Source organism: Pan troglodytes, chromosome 4 (assembly GCF_028858775.2).
Source record: "Pan troglodytes isolate AG18354 chromosome 4, NHGRI_mPanTro3-v2.0_pri, whole genome shotgun sequence".
Taxonomy (NCBI): domain Eukaryota; kingdom Metazoa; phylum Chordata; class Mammalia; order Primates; family Hominidae; genus Pan; species Pan troglodytes.
Window position 1 is genome coordinate 49,898,271 of NC_072402.2, and position 15,845 is coordinate 49,914,115.

The window sequence follows — 15,845 nt, forward strand, 5'->3', positions numbered from 1 at the left end:
TTATAATAGCAATTATTGACAAATCAATACTTGTATAATTTTAAGTACTTCTATCAGAAGTTATTAGACAAAAAAATTAAGATGGAGAAGAGTTGAACAAGCAAACAGATATAGAACCCTTTTCAACAAATAACAATATATGGTTGTGTTGTTTAACAACAGGGATACATTCTGAGAAGTGTGTCATTAGGCAATTTCATCTTTGTGTGGAAATTATAGAGTGTACTTTCACAAACTTGGATGTATAGTCTACTACACACCTAGGCTACATGGTATAGCCTATTGTTGCTAGGCTATGAACCTGTATAGCATGTTACTGTACTGAATAGTGTAGGCAGTTGTAACACAGTAGTAAGTATTTGTGTGTCTAAACATATCTAAACATTGACAAGGAACAGTATTATTATCTTATGGGACCTGTGTTGTCTATGTGGTCCATCATTGACCTAAACACCATTATGCAGTATGTGACTGTGTTTTCAAAATACATAACAAATCTTTCCTAAATTTACTACATCCTAGGCCACAAAAGAAGTCTCATCAAATACCAAAGAACTAATATCATACAGATCCCATTCTCTGATAACAGTGTAGTAAATTTAGAGATTGACAATAAACACAAAGCCTGAAAACGCCATATGTTTGGAAGGTAAAAAGAGTGCTTCTGAATGATTCATTTGTTAGGAAATCACAGTGAGGAAAACTTGTTCCAATAATATGGCAGACTAGACTAAGAAACAACTAAGAAACTTGTATAAAATGTGCAATACATATTTTAGATACATTAATATACTAGAAAAAAATAAAGAACTAAGAATATTCAAAGGCCAACAACCAAAGGAAAGGAGAAGTTCCAGGAATTAAGCCTTGAGGATATTTGATGAACCCTAGGCTCTTGAACTTCTATTTTTCATGGGCTGGCAGGATGCGGGGGATAAAAATAAGGCCCAGGGCCCTGCCCAAGCCAAATTGGAACTCTATTTAGAGAGTCTCTGGTATAAACCTAGGACTCCCAAAGGACTTCACCCACAAAATAAGAGACAACTGGAAACAACCCCTAGCATAGATTTGTAGTGAATCATTAGTGGATCATGAAATGAATTATTTGGTCACCATTAGCCTTGGTTGTTTTGAACATTGAATATAGAAATCTTTCAATTAACTTTTGTTTCAGTTTTTGTGTGTTAGGGTGTATTTATCCATGAATGTGTGTATGAGTGCACTTGTTTGCATTATTTTTTACTGTTCTCAGTTGTTAAGAAAACTTGAAAGCTGCTACCCTAAAGAAAACCTAGTACATGTGCACAAAGAGACATGTACAACTGCCCATTTAAACACTTTTTATAATAGCAAACTACTGGAAGCAACCTACGTTTCTATCAATAGTACAGCAAATAAATATAATTTTCATACAGTAGAACATTATCGATTAGATAAAATGAGCAAATTACACCTGTTATGTTAACATAGATAAATCACAAAATATTGGGTGGCAGGAAAAAATTGCAGGTATAGGTATAATTGAGTTTATTTTTTTAAGAATACATATCACAATATATTGTTTGGGAATGATAGAGACCAACTTCAGTGCAGTTGCTTCAGAGGACAAAAAAAAAAAAAAAATGGAATGAGATTGAGAAAGTGTTCCAAAAGTTGATACAAGCTCTCCAGCTGTGTGTGTGTGCGCGCACAGGCATGCGAGTGAGCTTTTTCCTTAAATGAATTGAAAGTGAGCATGACAAAATGTTAACATTTGGATGATAGGTATTTAGGTATTGGTTATATTATTTTCTGTACTTTTATAGTGTTTGTAATATTTGACTTTCTAAAACATATACATAAGTAGATAACTGTTGTAGTTTTCTTATAGGGTAGAGTCTTTAGGGAAATGATGCAAGAATTAAATGTTTAGGTATTCTTTAGTAAAGCACATTCAGTTATATTAATGCTTGTATATTATTATGCCAACTTTAATTAGATGAAAGGTATATAATTGCATGAGTACATTTGTCAAACTGGGAAAGAAAAGGTATGGGAAAGGAATATAATATAAAATCCCAAGTATGATGGTATTTTTTATTTACTTAGTTTAGTTAAAGATATTACTGTATTTTTAGAAAGGGAAATAGAATAACTCAATACTTTGAAATCCATAAGAAGTGGCCCCCAAAAATGCTTATTGAATAAGGAGTTCTGAGGAAGAAAGGAAAAAGTTCTTTCTGAGTATTGCATTCATGGAAAAGTATAGGGAAAATAACCAAACTACTACCAACTGAATAAAAGTTAAAGCTTTCTACATTATATTATTGAAATTGTAACTTACTGGTTACTGTGAGGCAGCAAAACATACAAAAATACATAATGTATCTATAGTTTTATCACTCACATTTTTTTTGTTTGTTTCACTTAGCTGGTCACCTGACTTTTGAATGCCGCAATTTTCTCCGAGTAGACCCTAAAAGGGACATAGTTTTGGATGTCAGCAGTACAAGTAGTGAAGATAGCGATGAAGAGAATGAAGAACTGAATAAATTGCAGGCATTACAGGAAAAAAGTAAGCAATATTTTTTTCCATTCTTTAGAAATGTTTGTAAATGTTCTGTCATATTATATCATGCTTTCCATTATACTTACTAAGATCTCTTTTATAGTTTATGTAAGAGCTACTGCATAGGAAATAGGTTTTAAATATTGTAAGTTATTTGCCTAAGATTGAACAGCTAAGCAATTACAGATCCAGGAGGCAAGTCTATTTCTGACACACAGCTTATGTTTTTTGTTGTTGTTTTCCCCCCATCACATTAGGATATGTGTCAAATGGCTGAAAAAGTGTGATTTAAAATTTGGTTTCTAGTCCTATTTGGCAATTTGTTTTAGCACGTGACTTTCACCAAGTCACTTAACCATCCTGAGGCTCAGCTGCCTTGTGGGATAACACAAAATGTTGGATTGTCAAATGATGCTCATGCAGATCAGTGATCTTAGCCAGTATCAAGCTTCACTAATAATTTCAAGTATACAAGTGATCGTGAGGCATAGGCAAAGCAGAGAGTTCTGAGCATGCCAATACAGCTCCCCAGGTATTTCCTTTCTACTTCATAACCCACTGTGATCAATATTAACATAAGAAGTTTCTTTATTACTTATACCAAAGAAAGTTGATTTGGTCATGAAACATACTCATTTTATGCTTGGATAGTTATATTTTCCAGGGAGCTATGCCCCATAAATCTATAGATTCCAGGTTTGTTTACCATAAGCAATCTCAGTTACATCCTACTAAAAGGATGTAAATGATAATTATATAAATAGGGGTTCTATGGCTAACAGATATCATTTATTTTTTTTCCAGGAGATCTATTGTTAGTGTGTTTCAGAGAGATTTCTCCAGGTCACTCTCTGTCTTTCCTGGACACATCCTCCTCTCTCCCTAGGGAGAGAGTGGATAGCGGACCTGTTATTTAACCCTTTCTTTCCCACGTTGTGTATAAAATAGCTCATCCTTGCAGTGGGGTTTTTAGGGATTAAACGTGATGCCATAAATTAAACTACTTTGTAAACTACAAAATGCAATATGGTAAATATCACTCTGAAGTAAAATATAACTTACTTGAATATAATCTTAGACAAGGAATGAGAGAGTTACAAATTTTAAATTCATTTTAGTTTAGATTGTCGATGAACATTAAACAGTAAACTTTGTTTTTAATATCAAGCTTTCCATATTATGTCCAGTTAAGGTAAGTGAAGAAGTCAAATGTAAGGTGCTAGAACAAGCTGAAAAGGAAAAAGAGGGAGAGAATCCCAAAGAGGGCAAACAAGAGTCATATCATATATGAGTATATACAGCTTCAGGGTAAAGACAGTTGATTGAATACACACACTTTTGTTCTCTACTGAAATACCACTAAAATGACAGAAGTAGAAAAAAATTTAAAGACATAAACTCACAAGGGCAAAGAAACTGAGTTAGGAGGGAATAGCAGTAAAATTTTGGAAACTGAAAAGCAGAAGAGTGATAACTGATTACACTCTTGAAAAAGCTAAATTCTTTAGCAGTGTGGAAAGCTGTGAAGTAACCCGACGTATATTCTAGAATCCCCTAAAGACATGATAATTAGTATCCTTGGGTACCTCTGGCTGAATATAAGGCTAAAAACAGGAGGATTGGTTTGAAGTCTCCACGAGTTAGACCCTCAGTTCCCTTCCCCTATGAAGTCAGATGACTTCCTTTCATCACCCCAGCAGACTACTGGAGGTTTATTTTCTAGACAGGGTAAAACATAGGTTCTTTAGACTGGGACACACTAACCATAGCTGAAAGCAGGGAGGAAGTTAAAGGCTGAGAACTTTCTTCACCTATTTAGTTCCCAGACATATATCACAATTAGTCTAGGAAATACTTCACTCAAATGAGTCCCAGAAAGAAAATTTCCAAGAACTGAAGGACATTAGTTTTACAGTTGAAAAGGTGTCACAAGTACCAAACACAGAGCTAAAAATAGACCCACACAAAGGCACACCATTATAAAACTTCATATCACAGGGAACAAGGAAAATATAATCCAGGCTTCCAGGATCAGGGATTAAACAGGTCATCTGTCAAAGATCAGGAGTCAGAATAGCTTTCCACTTCTCTAAAGCAGTCCTGAAAGCTAATAGATGTGGGGAATGCCTTCACATTTTGGAAGGGAAATTATATCCAAGTCAGAATAATATTTTCAACCAAATTATTAGCCAAGCGTGAAAATGGAATAAAGTTGTTTTCAGATATCTTCATTTTAGGTTGATTTTTATATATGGCATGAGGTGAGGGTACAGTTTTATTCTTTTGTATGTGGATATACACTTGACCCAAGACCATTTGCTGAAGACATCCTTTTACCATTGTGTGTTCTTAACACCCCTCGTGGTCAGTTCATCATATATGCATGGGTTTATTCCTGGACTTCCTATTCTGTTCCATTGGTCTATGTGTCTGTCTTTATGTCAGTACAATACTATTTTAATTACTATAGCTGTGTAATATATTTTGAAATCAAGGAATGTGATGCCTACAGCTTTGTTCTTCTTAAGATTGCTTTGGCTGTATGGGGTCTTTTGTGGTTCCGTATACATTTTTGGATTATGTTTTATATATCTGTCAAAAGAGCCATTGGGATTTTGGTAGGGATTCCATTGAATTCATAGATTGCTTTAGATAATGTAGGCATTTTAACAATATTCTTTCAATCCATGAGCACATATATTGTCAAATGCTCTTTCTGCATCTATTGAAATATTCATTTGATTTTTAGCCTTCCTTTCTTAATGTGATGTTTCACATTTATTGATTTGCATATATTGAGCCATCCTTGTGTCCCATGGATGAATCCCACTTGATCATAGTGTATGATCCTTTTAATGTGCTGCTAAGTTTGGTTTGCTAGAATTTTGCTGAAGATTGTTGCACATATGTTCATCAGGTGTATTGGTCTGTAATTTTATTTTCTTAAGGTACCTTTGTCTGGCTTTGGTATCAGGGTGATACCAGCCTTGTAAAGTATGTTTGGAAGTGATCTCTTCTCTCCAGTTCTTTAGAAGTGCTTTGGAAGAATTGGCTTAATTGCTCTTTAAATGTTTGGTTGACTTCACCAGCAAAGCCATCTAGTCCTGGGCTTTTCTCTGCTGGGAGGATTACCGACCCAGTGTCTTTACTTGTTACTGGTCTGTTCCTATTTTCGATTTCTTCATGATTCACTCCTGATACATTTTATGTTTCAAGGAGTGTATTCTTGTAAGTTACCCAATTTGTTGACATATAAATGTTCCTTGTATTCTCTTATATAGTTATATATTTATATAACACCCCTTTATATTTCTGTGACATCACTTATACTCTCTTTTTTCAGTTCTAATTTTGGCCCTGTCTTTTTTCTGAGTTAGTCTAGTTAAAGATAAGTCAGTTTTATCTTTTTATTAAAAAACTCTTAGTTTCTTTGGGCTTTTCTGTTGTTTTTCTAGTCTCTTTCATTTATTGTGTTTTTTTTTTCTAGTTTCTTAAAGGTATAATGTTTGGTTGTGTTTTTTTGAGATCCTTCTTTTCTTTTCTTTTTTTTTTTTTTTTTGACAGTATGAACCACTTCACTTGGCCCTCTTCTTTCTTAATAAAATCATTTATCATATAAATTTCCCTTTTAGTCCTGCTTTTGCAGAATCCCATAAATTGTGGTGGTTGTAATTTCATTTATCTCAAGTTTTTTTAAATTTCTCTTTTGATTTCTTCTTTGACCCAATGGTTGGTCAGGTGTGTGTGGTTTAATTTCTACATATATGTGAATTTTCCAGTTTTTCTTTCATTACTGATTTACATTTTCATACCATTGTGGTCAGAAAAGATACTCAATATGATTCCAATCTTCTTAAATTTGTGAAGACTTATTTTGTCACCTAACATGCTCTGTTCTGGAGAATGTTCTGTGTGCTTGAGAAGAATGTATTCTGCTGGTGTTGGACAGCATATTCTGGATATTTTGTTTTTATTAGAACCAATTTCTCTATAAAACCTAGTAAGTAAACTCCTAATCCATCATTGCTAAGTAGAAGAGGAAATTATTCCCATAGCTACTGTTTTAATGGCACAAGTAGACAGTAAATCTGTGAGGATGTGGAAGACTTGAGTAACACTATCAACCAACTTGACCTATTTAACCTTTATGTAACACCTCACCCAACAACAGCAAAATACACATTTTTTTTTTAAGTGTACCTATCAAGATAGACCTGATTCTGGGCCATAGCAGAAAGCTACTTAGAAAATGCCCAAATGTTTATAATTTAATGTAATTGTAAATAGTCTATTGGGTCAACAAAAAAAGAGCAAAAGAAAATTAGAAGGTAATTTTAACTGAATGAAAATAAAAACACATTTGTGGTATGCCTCCAAAGAAGTACTTAGAGACAAACTTATAGTACTAATTACCTGTATTAGAAAAAAAGAAGAAATGTCTCAAATCTATGACTTCAACTTCCACCTTAACAAACTAGAAGAAAGAACAAATTAAACCCACAGTAAGCAGAAGAAAGGGAATAATAAAGATCAGAGGTGAATCAATGAAATGGAAAACAAAACTACAGAAAATCAATAAAACCAAAAACTGGTTATTTGAGAAGGTCCATAAACTGAAAAATCACTATCCAAACTAATGAGATTTTAAACAGAGAGAGAAAAAGCATAATTACTGATATCAGAAATGAGAGAATTGATAACACTACAGATCATGTGGACATAAAAGGGAGAAGATAAAGTTTTAAAGAACTTTATGCCAATAAATTGGATAGCTTAGATAAAATGGACAAATTACTTGAAAGATACAAACCAGCAGAAGTTTGAAGAAGAAATCTAAAATATGAAGAGTACCCCCGCATCTCTTAAGTTAAATGTTTAGTTTAAAAACTTGCAGCAAACTTCATGCCCAATGGCTTCTCTTATGAGAAAACATTTAAAGGAGAAATAATACAATTTGTATGTAAAATCTTTTTAAAAATTGAAGGGAGGAGAGTATTTCTCAACTCAATTTATAAGACCAGCATTACCCTTATAACAAAACCAGATTAAGATATTACAAGAAAAGAAAGTTAGAGACTTATTAATACAGATGCAAAAATTCTTAAGAGAATTTTAGCAAATTGAATCCAGCAGTATATAAAAAGTATAATATGACTAAGTTGGTTTTATTTCAGGAATACATTTGTTTTATATTCAGAAGTCAGTGTAATTCATGATATTTAAGAGACTAAAAAAAAACATTATTGTCACAATATTTTAAGAAAAATTATTCAGCAAGTCCATCATATACTTCTGATAAAAAATTCTGAGCCAATTAGAAATAGAAGAGAACTTCATTAACTTCATACAAAATCTATAAAAAACCAAAATGTTACATCATACTTAATGATAAAAGACTGAAGGCCTTCCATAACATAAGAAACAAGGCAAATATGTCCACTCATACCACTTCTACTCAACATTCTGCTGGAGATTCTAGCCAGTGCAATAAGGTATGAAAAATAAAGGCATCCAGATTTCAGGAAAGAGTTTAAAACTGTCTTTTTTTGCAGATGAAATGATCATCTATATAGAAGTATCTACAGAACCTTTCAAAAAAGCTTCTAGAACTAATAACTGAGTTTAGCAAAGTTGCAAGAGTCTACAAGATCAGTTAGCAGAAATCAATTGTATTTCTGTACACTGGCAATGAACAATCAGAAGTTAAAATTTTACAGATATCTTTTATGGTAGCATAAAGAATGAAATACTAAGAATATAAATCTGACAAGGTATGCAAGACTGAAATATATTTTACAAAATATTGTTGAGGGACATTAAAGAAATAAAGATACGCTATATTCATTGAGTGGAAGTTTCAATTTTAAAAGAAATGTCACTTCTCCCCAAGCAGATCTATTAAAAAAAAAAGGAATCACAATCAAAATTCCAGCAGGCCATTTGAGAAACCGACAAGCCAAGCAAGACCTTATCTCTAAAAATAAAAATAAAAAAAAATTGACAAGCCAATTCTAAAGTACTTGTGGAAATGTAAAGAACCTAGAAAAGCCAAAACACTTTCAAAAGGATTAGTAAAATTGAAAAACTAACACAACCTCATTTCAAGATTTATTGTAAAGCCACAGGTAATCATGAAAGTGTAGTATCGATGTAAAGATAGATCAATGAAACAGAATAGACCCATACATATGTGATAATTGATTTTTTAATCGAAATTTTTATTTTGAGAATATTGTAGATTAACATGTAGCTGTAAGAAATCACATAGAGACCCCTTTTGTCCCTTACCTGGTTTCCCTCAATGGTAACATCTTCGAAAACTACAGTTTGAAAGCAGGATAATGTCTTTGATACAGTCTACACAGAACATTTCCATCACCACAACGACCATTCATACTGTCTTTTGATACCTACATCCACTTTTCTCTTGCCCTCACCACGTTCCTAAGCCCTATAAACCAAAACTTTGCTCTCTATTTTTATAATATTGTCATTTCAATAATGTTTTGTAAATAGAATCTTACAGTATGTAACCCTTCTGATGAGCTTTTTTCACTAATTATAATTCTCTACAGACTGACTAATTCATTATTTTTTATTTCTGAATAGTAGTGTATGTTATGGATATACTACTGTTTGTTTAAGTATTAAGTATTTATCCACTGGATTGTCAGTTTGGGGTTATTATTAATAAAACTGCTATAAACAGGATTTGGGTGAACGTAAGTCTTTATTTCTATGAGACATATGCCCCACAGTAAAATTGCTGGGTTGTTATGGTAGTTGTATATTTTGTTTCCTAATAAACTGTCAAACTCTACAGTGGCTGTACCATTTTACATCCCTACGAGAAGCGTATGAGTGACTAGCATTTGGTGTTGTCACCAGCATTTTTGTGCTTAGCATTCTAACACATGTGTAGTTATAGCCCACTGTTGCTTTATTTGCATTTTCCTAATGGCTAATGATGTTATACATCTTTTCATTACTGTTGAATGTTGAGTTCTGAACATACATATATGTGTGTGTGTATATATATGTGGGTACATGTGTATATTTTGTATGTTCTTTATACATGTTGATATTCTTTATACCATTCTAGACACTAGTCCTTTGTCAGATACCTGTTTTGAAAATAGTTACTCCCAGTATGGCATTTGTCTTTTTTATCCTCTTACCAGGTCTTTCACAAAGCAGTAGTTTTTAATTTTGATGAAGTCCAATTTATCAGTTTTCCTTTTATAGACTGTGCTTTTGGTGTCAAATATAAGAACCTTTGCCTATGCATAGATCTGAAAAATACTTTTTTTTTTCTAAAAGTTTTGTGGTTTTAATTTTACATTTAAGTCCATGATAAATTTTGAGTTGATTTTTATGTAAGCAGTGAAGCTTGATCTATTTTGCCTATGGGTGTTCAGTTGTTCCAACACCATTTCTTAAAAAGTGTCTTTCCTGCATTAAATTGCTTTGCTTTTTTTTTTTTCCCCCAAAAATCAGTTGGTTCTATTTGTGTGTGCTTGTTTCTGGATTCTCTGTGCTGTTTCATTGATTAATGTGTCTTTGCCTCCACTAACACCACATAGTCTTTATTCATATAGCTATAAAATAAGTCTTGAATGGGGATACTAATTCTTCCCACTTTATTCTTCATCAAAATTGTTCAAGCTATTTTAGTTCCTTTTCATTTCCATAAAAATTTTAAACTTATGACTATATTTACAGAAAGCTTTGCTAGGATTTTGAATAGGAATTGCATTAAATGTGTATATCAGTTTGGGGAGAATGGACGTCATTACTTTGTTGAGTCTTCTGATCCATTAACATGATATGTCTCTTTATTTAGGACTTCTTGGATTTCTTTCATCAGCACTGTGTAGTTTTCAGCATATAAGTCCTATACATGTTTTATATACTTTTTTGGAAAATTATAAATGATACTGTATCTTTAATTTTGTTCTCTGCATGTTTGTTGCTAATAAAAATAAATTGAATTTTGTATGTTTATTTTTTCTTCTTGCTGAGCTGATTCTGGATTTTTGTAGACTCCTTGGGAATATCTGTGTAAATTGTCACGTCATTTGCAAATACGAACCTGAGCTGATAGAGTGTTTTGTTATTTCCAAGTATTTCATGTAATTGAAATTCGGTGAGCTTCAAAAATCATTTATTCATTCTGCTTGAATAGTATAGAATCTCTCCCAGCATTTCATCACTTGCATTGTTTTAGTACTTCTCTCATAATGGAGAGAAGTTTTTCAGGACAAATGGCATTGACCAGTTTTCTAAAAAGCTGTTGGCATAACTGACAAAATCGTGGATACTAGAAATAGAGATAAGTAGCCTATAGCACTGATTTGTACAATTTCTGAGTCTCCAGATGTACATTGTCATTGGATGTGACTTTTTCAAAAATGCCTTATTTCCCCCATCCTCTTTTCTTCACTTTGCCTTTAATCATTTTTTCCAACTTAGTATGCCAACCATTGACACCTTAGCTGATAGCATGCAAGAAAGAGGTGGCCAGCGCCACAACCAGAAAGGGAGAGAGAGAACTGAGAGCTGGAAGGCATTAAAAATAGTTCTTGGAATTTCAAGACTGCTTTCCTTCTTAATGCATTTTATCTTTGGTCTGGCCATTTTTTTTTTCCTTAATTACATTTTTAGTTCTCTAAACTACATACTTCTCACTGATTGTCTTTAATAACTCACATTTTTTATATGTTCAAGACATCATCAACATATTGTCTTAGCAAAATGCCCTTATGAGGCTCCTGTCATTTGGCTTTCCTGCTTCTTCCCATTTTTATTGTCGTCCTATATCTAGTTCAGGCCATTCCTCACAATTATTTTAAGATTCCTGTCCTCTTTTTTTTTTTTTTTTTTTTTTTTTTTTTTTGAGACAAGGGCCCACTCTGTTGTCTAGGCTGGAGTTCAGTAATGCAATCATGGCTTCTGGAATCACTGCAGCCTCAAACTCCTGGGCCCAAGCAGTCCTCCGCCTCAGCCTCCAGTGTAGCTGAGACTACAGGCATGTGCCACCATGCCTGGCTAATTTTTTTTTTCTTTTATAAAGACATGATGTCACTATGTTGACCAGGCTGGTTTCGAACTCTGAGTCTCATGCGATCCTCCAGCCTCAAACTCTCAATTGTCTTATTTTTCATCTCAAGTCCTCTCATTGTTCTTAGAGACTTTCTTAGATGACCTGTGAATGACCTGACAACACCCTAACTCATCTTCTCCACCTTATCATTGAAAATGATCTTTTCTGTCTCTTCACCTTAGCCACTCATTTCCATGATTGCACCCTGGACCTTGTTCTCAGCCTCCAAAATTAATGGCATACACTGTACGCTTTTTACTCCAAGTTCTTATCTTTCCAGTTTATTTAATGTAAAGCCCCTCAGGCTATTGACCCACCACCTTCATTCAGTTAGTCTTCCCCTTATCTAGCTTAGATTCCATCATATGTTATCACAATTATTCTTTTGCAAATATCTGTAACTGCCTTACTCCTTTCTTTATCTTTTACCCTTATCTAGCAAAACCCCAAATATGGATGAACCTCTTTGCCTTCTCTATGCTGATCCCCTTACAGCAGTGCAAAGGTGAAGAGGCAGACTGGTGTTTCTATAAATTCATGATCCCTAATCTCAGCTTGCATTTATTTTTGCAAGTTCACTCCACATACTTATTTTATACCTTTCCCACTTCTCCCTTCCTCCTTCGGCTAATGACTCCCTCTTTCATTGACAAAATAGAAGACACCAAATGAGAGCATCTTAGCTTCCAATTACTGAATCCACAAATTTGCATATATATATATATCCATCTTTCTTTTCTTTCCTTCAGTTAAAATGGAAGGACTGTCCTTCCTTTCAAAGGCATGTCCTACCATAATTGCTACGAATTCTTTTCTTCAAGAATTTTATTCCTTCAGTTATCCCCTCTCTGCATCATCATTTCAATCAGCATCAATTTTTTTTCGTTTTTCCCATCGTTCTTCCCTAGATCCTTTGCATCCCTGTAGCTAACATTCCATTTCTCTGCTGCTTTCTAGCTAAACTTCTCATCAAAGTTATTTATTCTTACTTTCTCTACCTTTTTATTTCCATTTGTTTTTCAGTCCACTTGTCAAGGTCTTTAAATACTTTTTGCCAAATTTATTTGACGTTTTTATATCCACATTCTACTTGGCCTTTAGGTACTATTTGATAAGTAGCCCCTCTCTTCAACATTCCTACTTCTTGGTTCTGGTATTCTTCCAACCCCGTGGCCCTTCTTTGTCAGTCTTTTTGACAGCTCTTCTTCTTGCTCTTCTCAGCCCGTAAATGTTGGAGTTCCTCAAGATGCAGATAATCTTCCTGGGCTTTACTCCCTGTATTTTTTTCTCATCATTCTCTTACTAAATGATTTTATTTATTCCCCATAGTTTTAAATACTATCTATAAGCTGATCAGTGTGTGTGTCCAGACTAATCTCTAAACTTCAGAATCACATACCAAACTACCTACTTCAGTTACCTACTTGGATGTCAAACAGGTCTTTTAGATCTCAAATGTCTAAAATTGAAATCTTTACTTCCCACCCACAATTGTCCTTCAGGCTCCTACCCACTTCCCACCAATCCACATTTTAATCAGTGGCACTGCTAAAAACCTGGTGGTCATCCTTGATTCCTTTCGTTCCATCATCCTTCCCACACACATATCATCTCAGGACACCATCTCTGGCCTGCACTACTCCAGTTACTTTATTCCCCTGCCTTTTCCCCTTAGCCCTTTCCAATTCATTTACCTTGTAAGTCTGCCGATCACACAGTCCGTCTCACTTAGAATGTAAAATCCTTACTGTTGCCTTCATGGTCTTGAATAAGCAAGTTCCTGCTTACCTCTCTGGCCTCTCATTTCATGGTATTCTACTTGTATTTATGATATTGTTCATCTGTTCTCATTCATGTTCATTCTTATTCATAGTTGCCCCTCCCCTTCTATCCGCAACAACCTCTTCTTAGTTTCTAGAATGCACCAAACTCTTTTTGCCTTGGAGCTTTGGCACCAATTTCCTCTTCCTGACATGCACTACCCTTGCTGTTCACTTAGAATGCTATCTTTGCCTGTTAATTTTCTTTCTCACCACTTAACTATAAGTTCCCTGTGGGCAAGGATCATGCACAGCAAAGACCCAGTACATAGCACAGTACTTGACACATAAGCATTTAGTAAATATTTGTTGAATAAATGAAAGCGTGGTCAATAAAAATCTCCTAGGATTTTATGAGACAAACTGATGTCTATTCTTTACCTTGCCAAATAACCCCAAGGCTTCCTTCCGAGTAGCTGGGAGTACAGGCTCCTGCCGCCACGCCTGGCTAATTTTTTGTATTTTTAGTAGAAATGGGGTTTCACCATGTTGTCCAGCCTAGTCTCGAACTTCTGACCTCATGATCCACCCGCCTTGCCTCCCAAAGTGCTGGGATTACAGGCATGAGCCACCGTGCCCAGCCTGCTTTTTCTTTAAATATACATAAACAAGTTCTGTCACCCAGAAATACTTCTTATATGTACAAAGATTTCCATTGCTTATTGTTTCTAACAATGAAAGTAGAAATTGATAAAATATGGTTAATGGGAACACTTCTATGTTTAATAATGATATATATTTAATGACAAATATCTGCTATGTTAAGTGAAAAAAAGCTGCAAAATATATGTGACAGTACATTTTTCAAAGGCAAAAAATACTTGGAACTTATATGCAACTATGTGTGTATGAGTAAATGTGTGTGTATTTGGTTTTATATAAAGAATGCCTACAAGAATACACACCAAATAGTGTATTTAAAAAACAAGTTAGAGAATAATACGTATTGCATGATCCTAATTTTGTTGCAAAAGAAAATTTTAAAACTGTGCACTGTTGTAATGTTCTGCTTTTTAAGGGCCAAACAATACCCATCAAACCACTGGCCTTGATTTCCTATGGGAATTAGAGGTGGGGTACTTGCATTTTTTTACTTGATGGACTTAGTATTTGAAATGTTTATAAAAAACATTTAATACTTTTATGAGTTTTTTAATGGATAAAGATAATTAAGAAAGGGGAAAATTATTACAAAAATTATCCTAACCAGTGAAATTCACCAACAGCTAAAATTTTAACATATATACATGCCATATTAATATATAGAATCATATATTAACCAGATTTTTTTCTTCTCACCTCTCCCCCACAGGAATAAATGAAGAAGAGGAAAAGAAAAAAGAAAAAAGCAAAGAAAAAATCAAATTGAAAAAAAAAAGGAAAAGGTATTTTTTAAACAACATTTTAAAAAACAAAGCAGGCCTATGAGTTTAGGATGGATTATAAAATTTTATTTTTTGTGTATAATAATTTAATATTTTTTCTTCAACAACTAAGCTTTTCATTGAGCTTAAGTTTAAACTCTTAATATATATTTTGTCTTCATATACATGAAATTGACTAAAATATTTGTATTCTTGTAATATTACCATGGCTAATAAAGTAACTTATTAATAGAATTTAATAGAACTTGTCATGCTGTCCAGGTGTGATGGCTCATGCCTATAATCCCAGCACTTTGAGAGGTCATGGCAGGAGAATGGCTTGAGCCCAGAAATTTGAGACAGGCTTGGGCAACATAGGGAGACCTCATCTCTGCAAAAAGTAAAAGAAAAATTATCCAAGTGTGGTGGCATGTACCTGTGTTCCCAGCTACGTGGAAGGCTGAGGTGAGAGGATTGCTTGAGCCCAGGAGACATGATCACACCACTGTACTCCAGCCTGGGCAACACAGCAAGACCCTATCTGCCCCCCGCCCACCAAAAAAAAAAATATATATATATATATATATGTAATTATATGCACATACACACACCTTTGTATTTATATGTATTTAGCATGACAGTTTCATATATATATATATATATATATATATGGTGGCTGATGAGAGTTGTGAAAGACCTGAAGGAATTTTTAGCATCACAACTTCCTTCCAGTCTTCGGCCACCTGTGCATTTTTACTATTAACTCTTTTAAAAACTAACTGGTTAAAGAAGTTATTGAAAGTAGTAAGTGGCCACTTCTCTTGTTAATGCGTGCAGTTTCATTCGTACTAGCATAAATTTGCACATACAGGCATTTTTAAAAAGCACTTAACCATAATTATTTCTAGTTTAGACCCAGTTCTCATACAGAATAGGTTGTAGAAACCAGGGGCTGCCACTTTGTAGTTTTTATAGAGCATTTAATACATGTATTTTAATATTTCAGGTAT

The 15,845-nt window shown here is 34.0% G+C and overlaps 1 protein-coding gene across 3 annotated transcripts in view; it reads left to right on the forward strand.

The window, feature by feature from the left end:
- Nucleotides 1–15,845, forward strand: part of SREK1IP1 (SREK1 interacting protein 1) — a 49,256-nt gene that overhangs the window by 24,966 nt on the left and 8,445 nt on the right. For all 3 annotated transcript variants that reach the window (XM_001165048.8, XM_009449097.5, XM_016953253.4), the window contains 2 exons: nucleotides 2,411–2,554; nucleotides 14,784–14,856. In XM_001165048.8, the coding sequence (XP_001165048.1) occupies nucleotides 2,411–2,554; nucleotides 14,784–14,856 (217 nt within the window). The remainder of the gene's footprint in view (nucleotides 1–2,410; nucleotides 2,555–14,783; nucleotides 14,857–15,845) is intronic.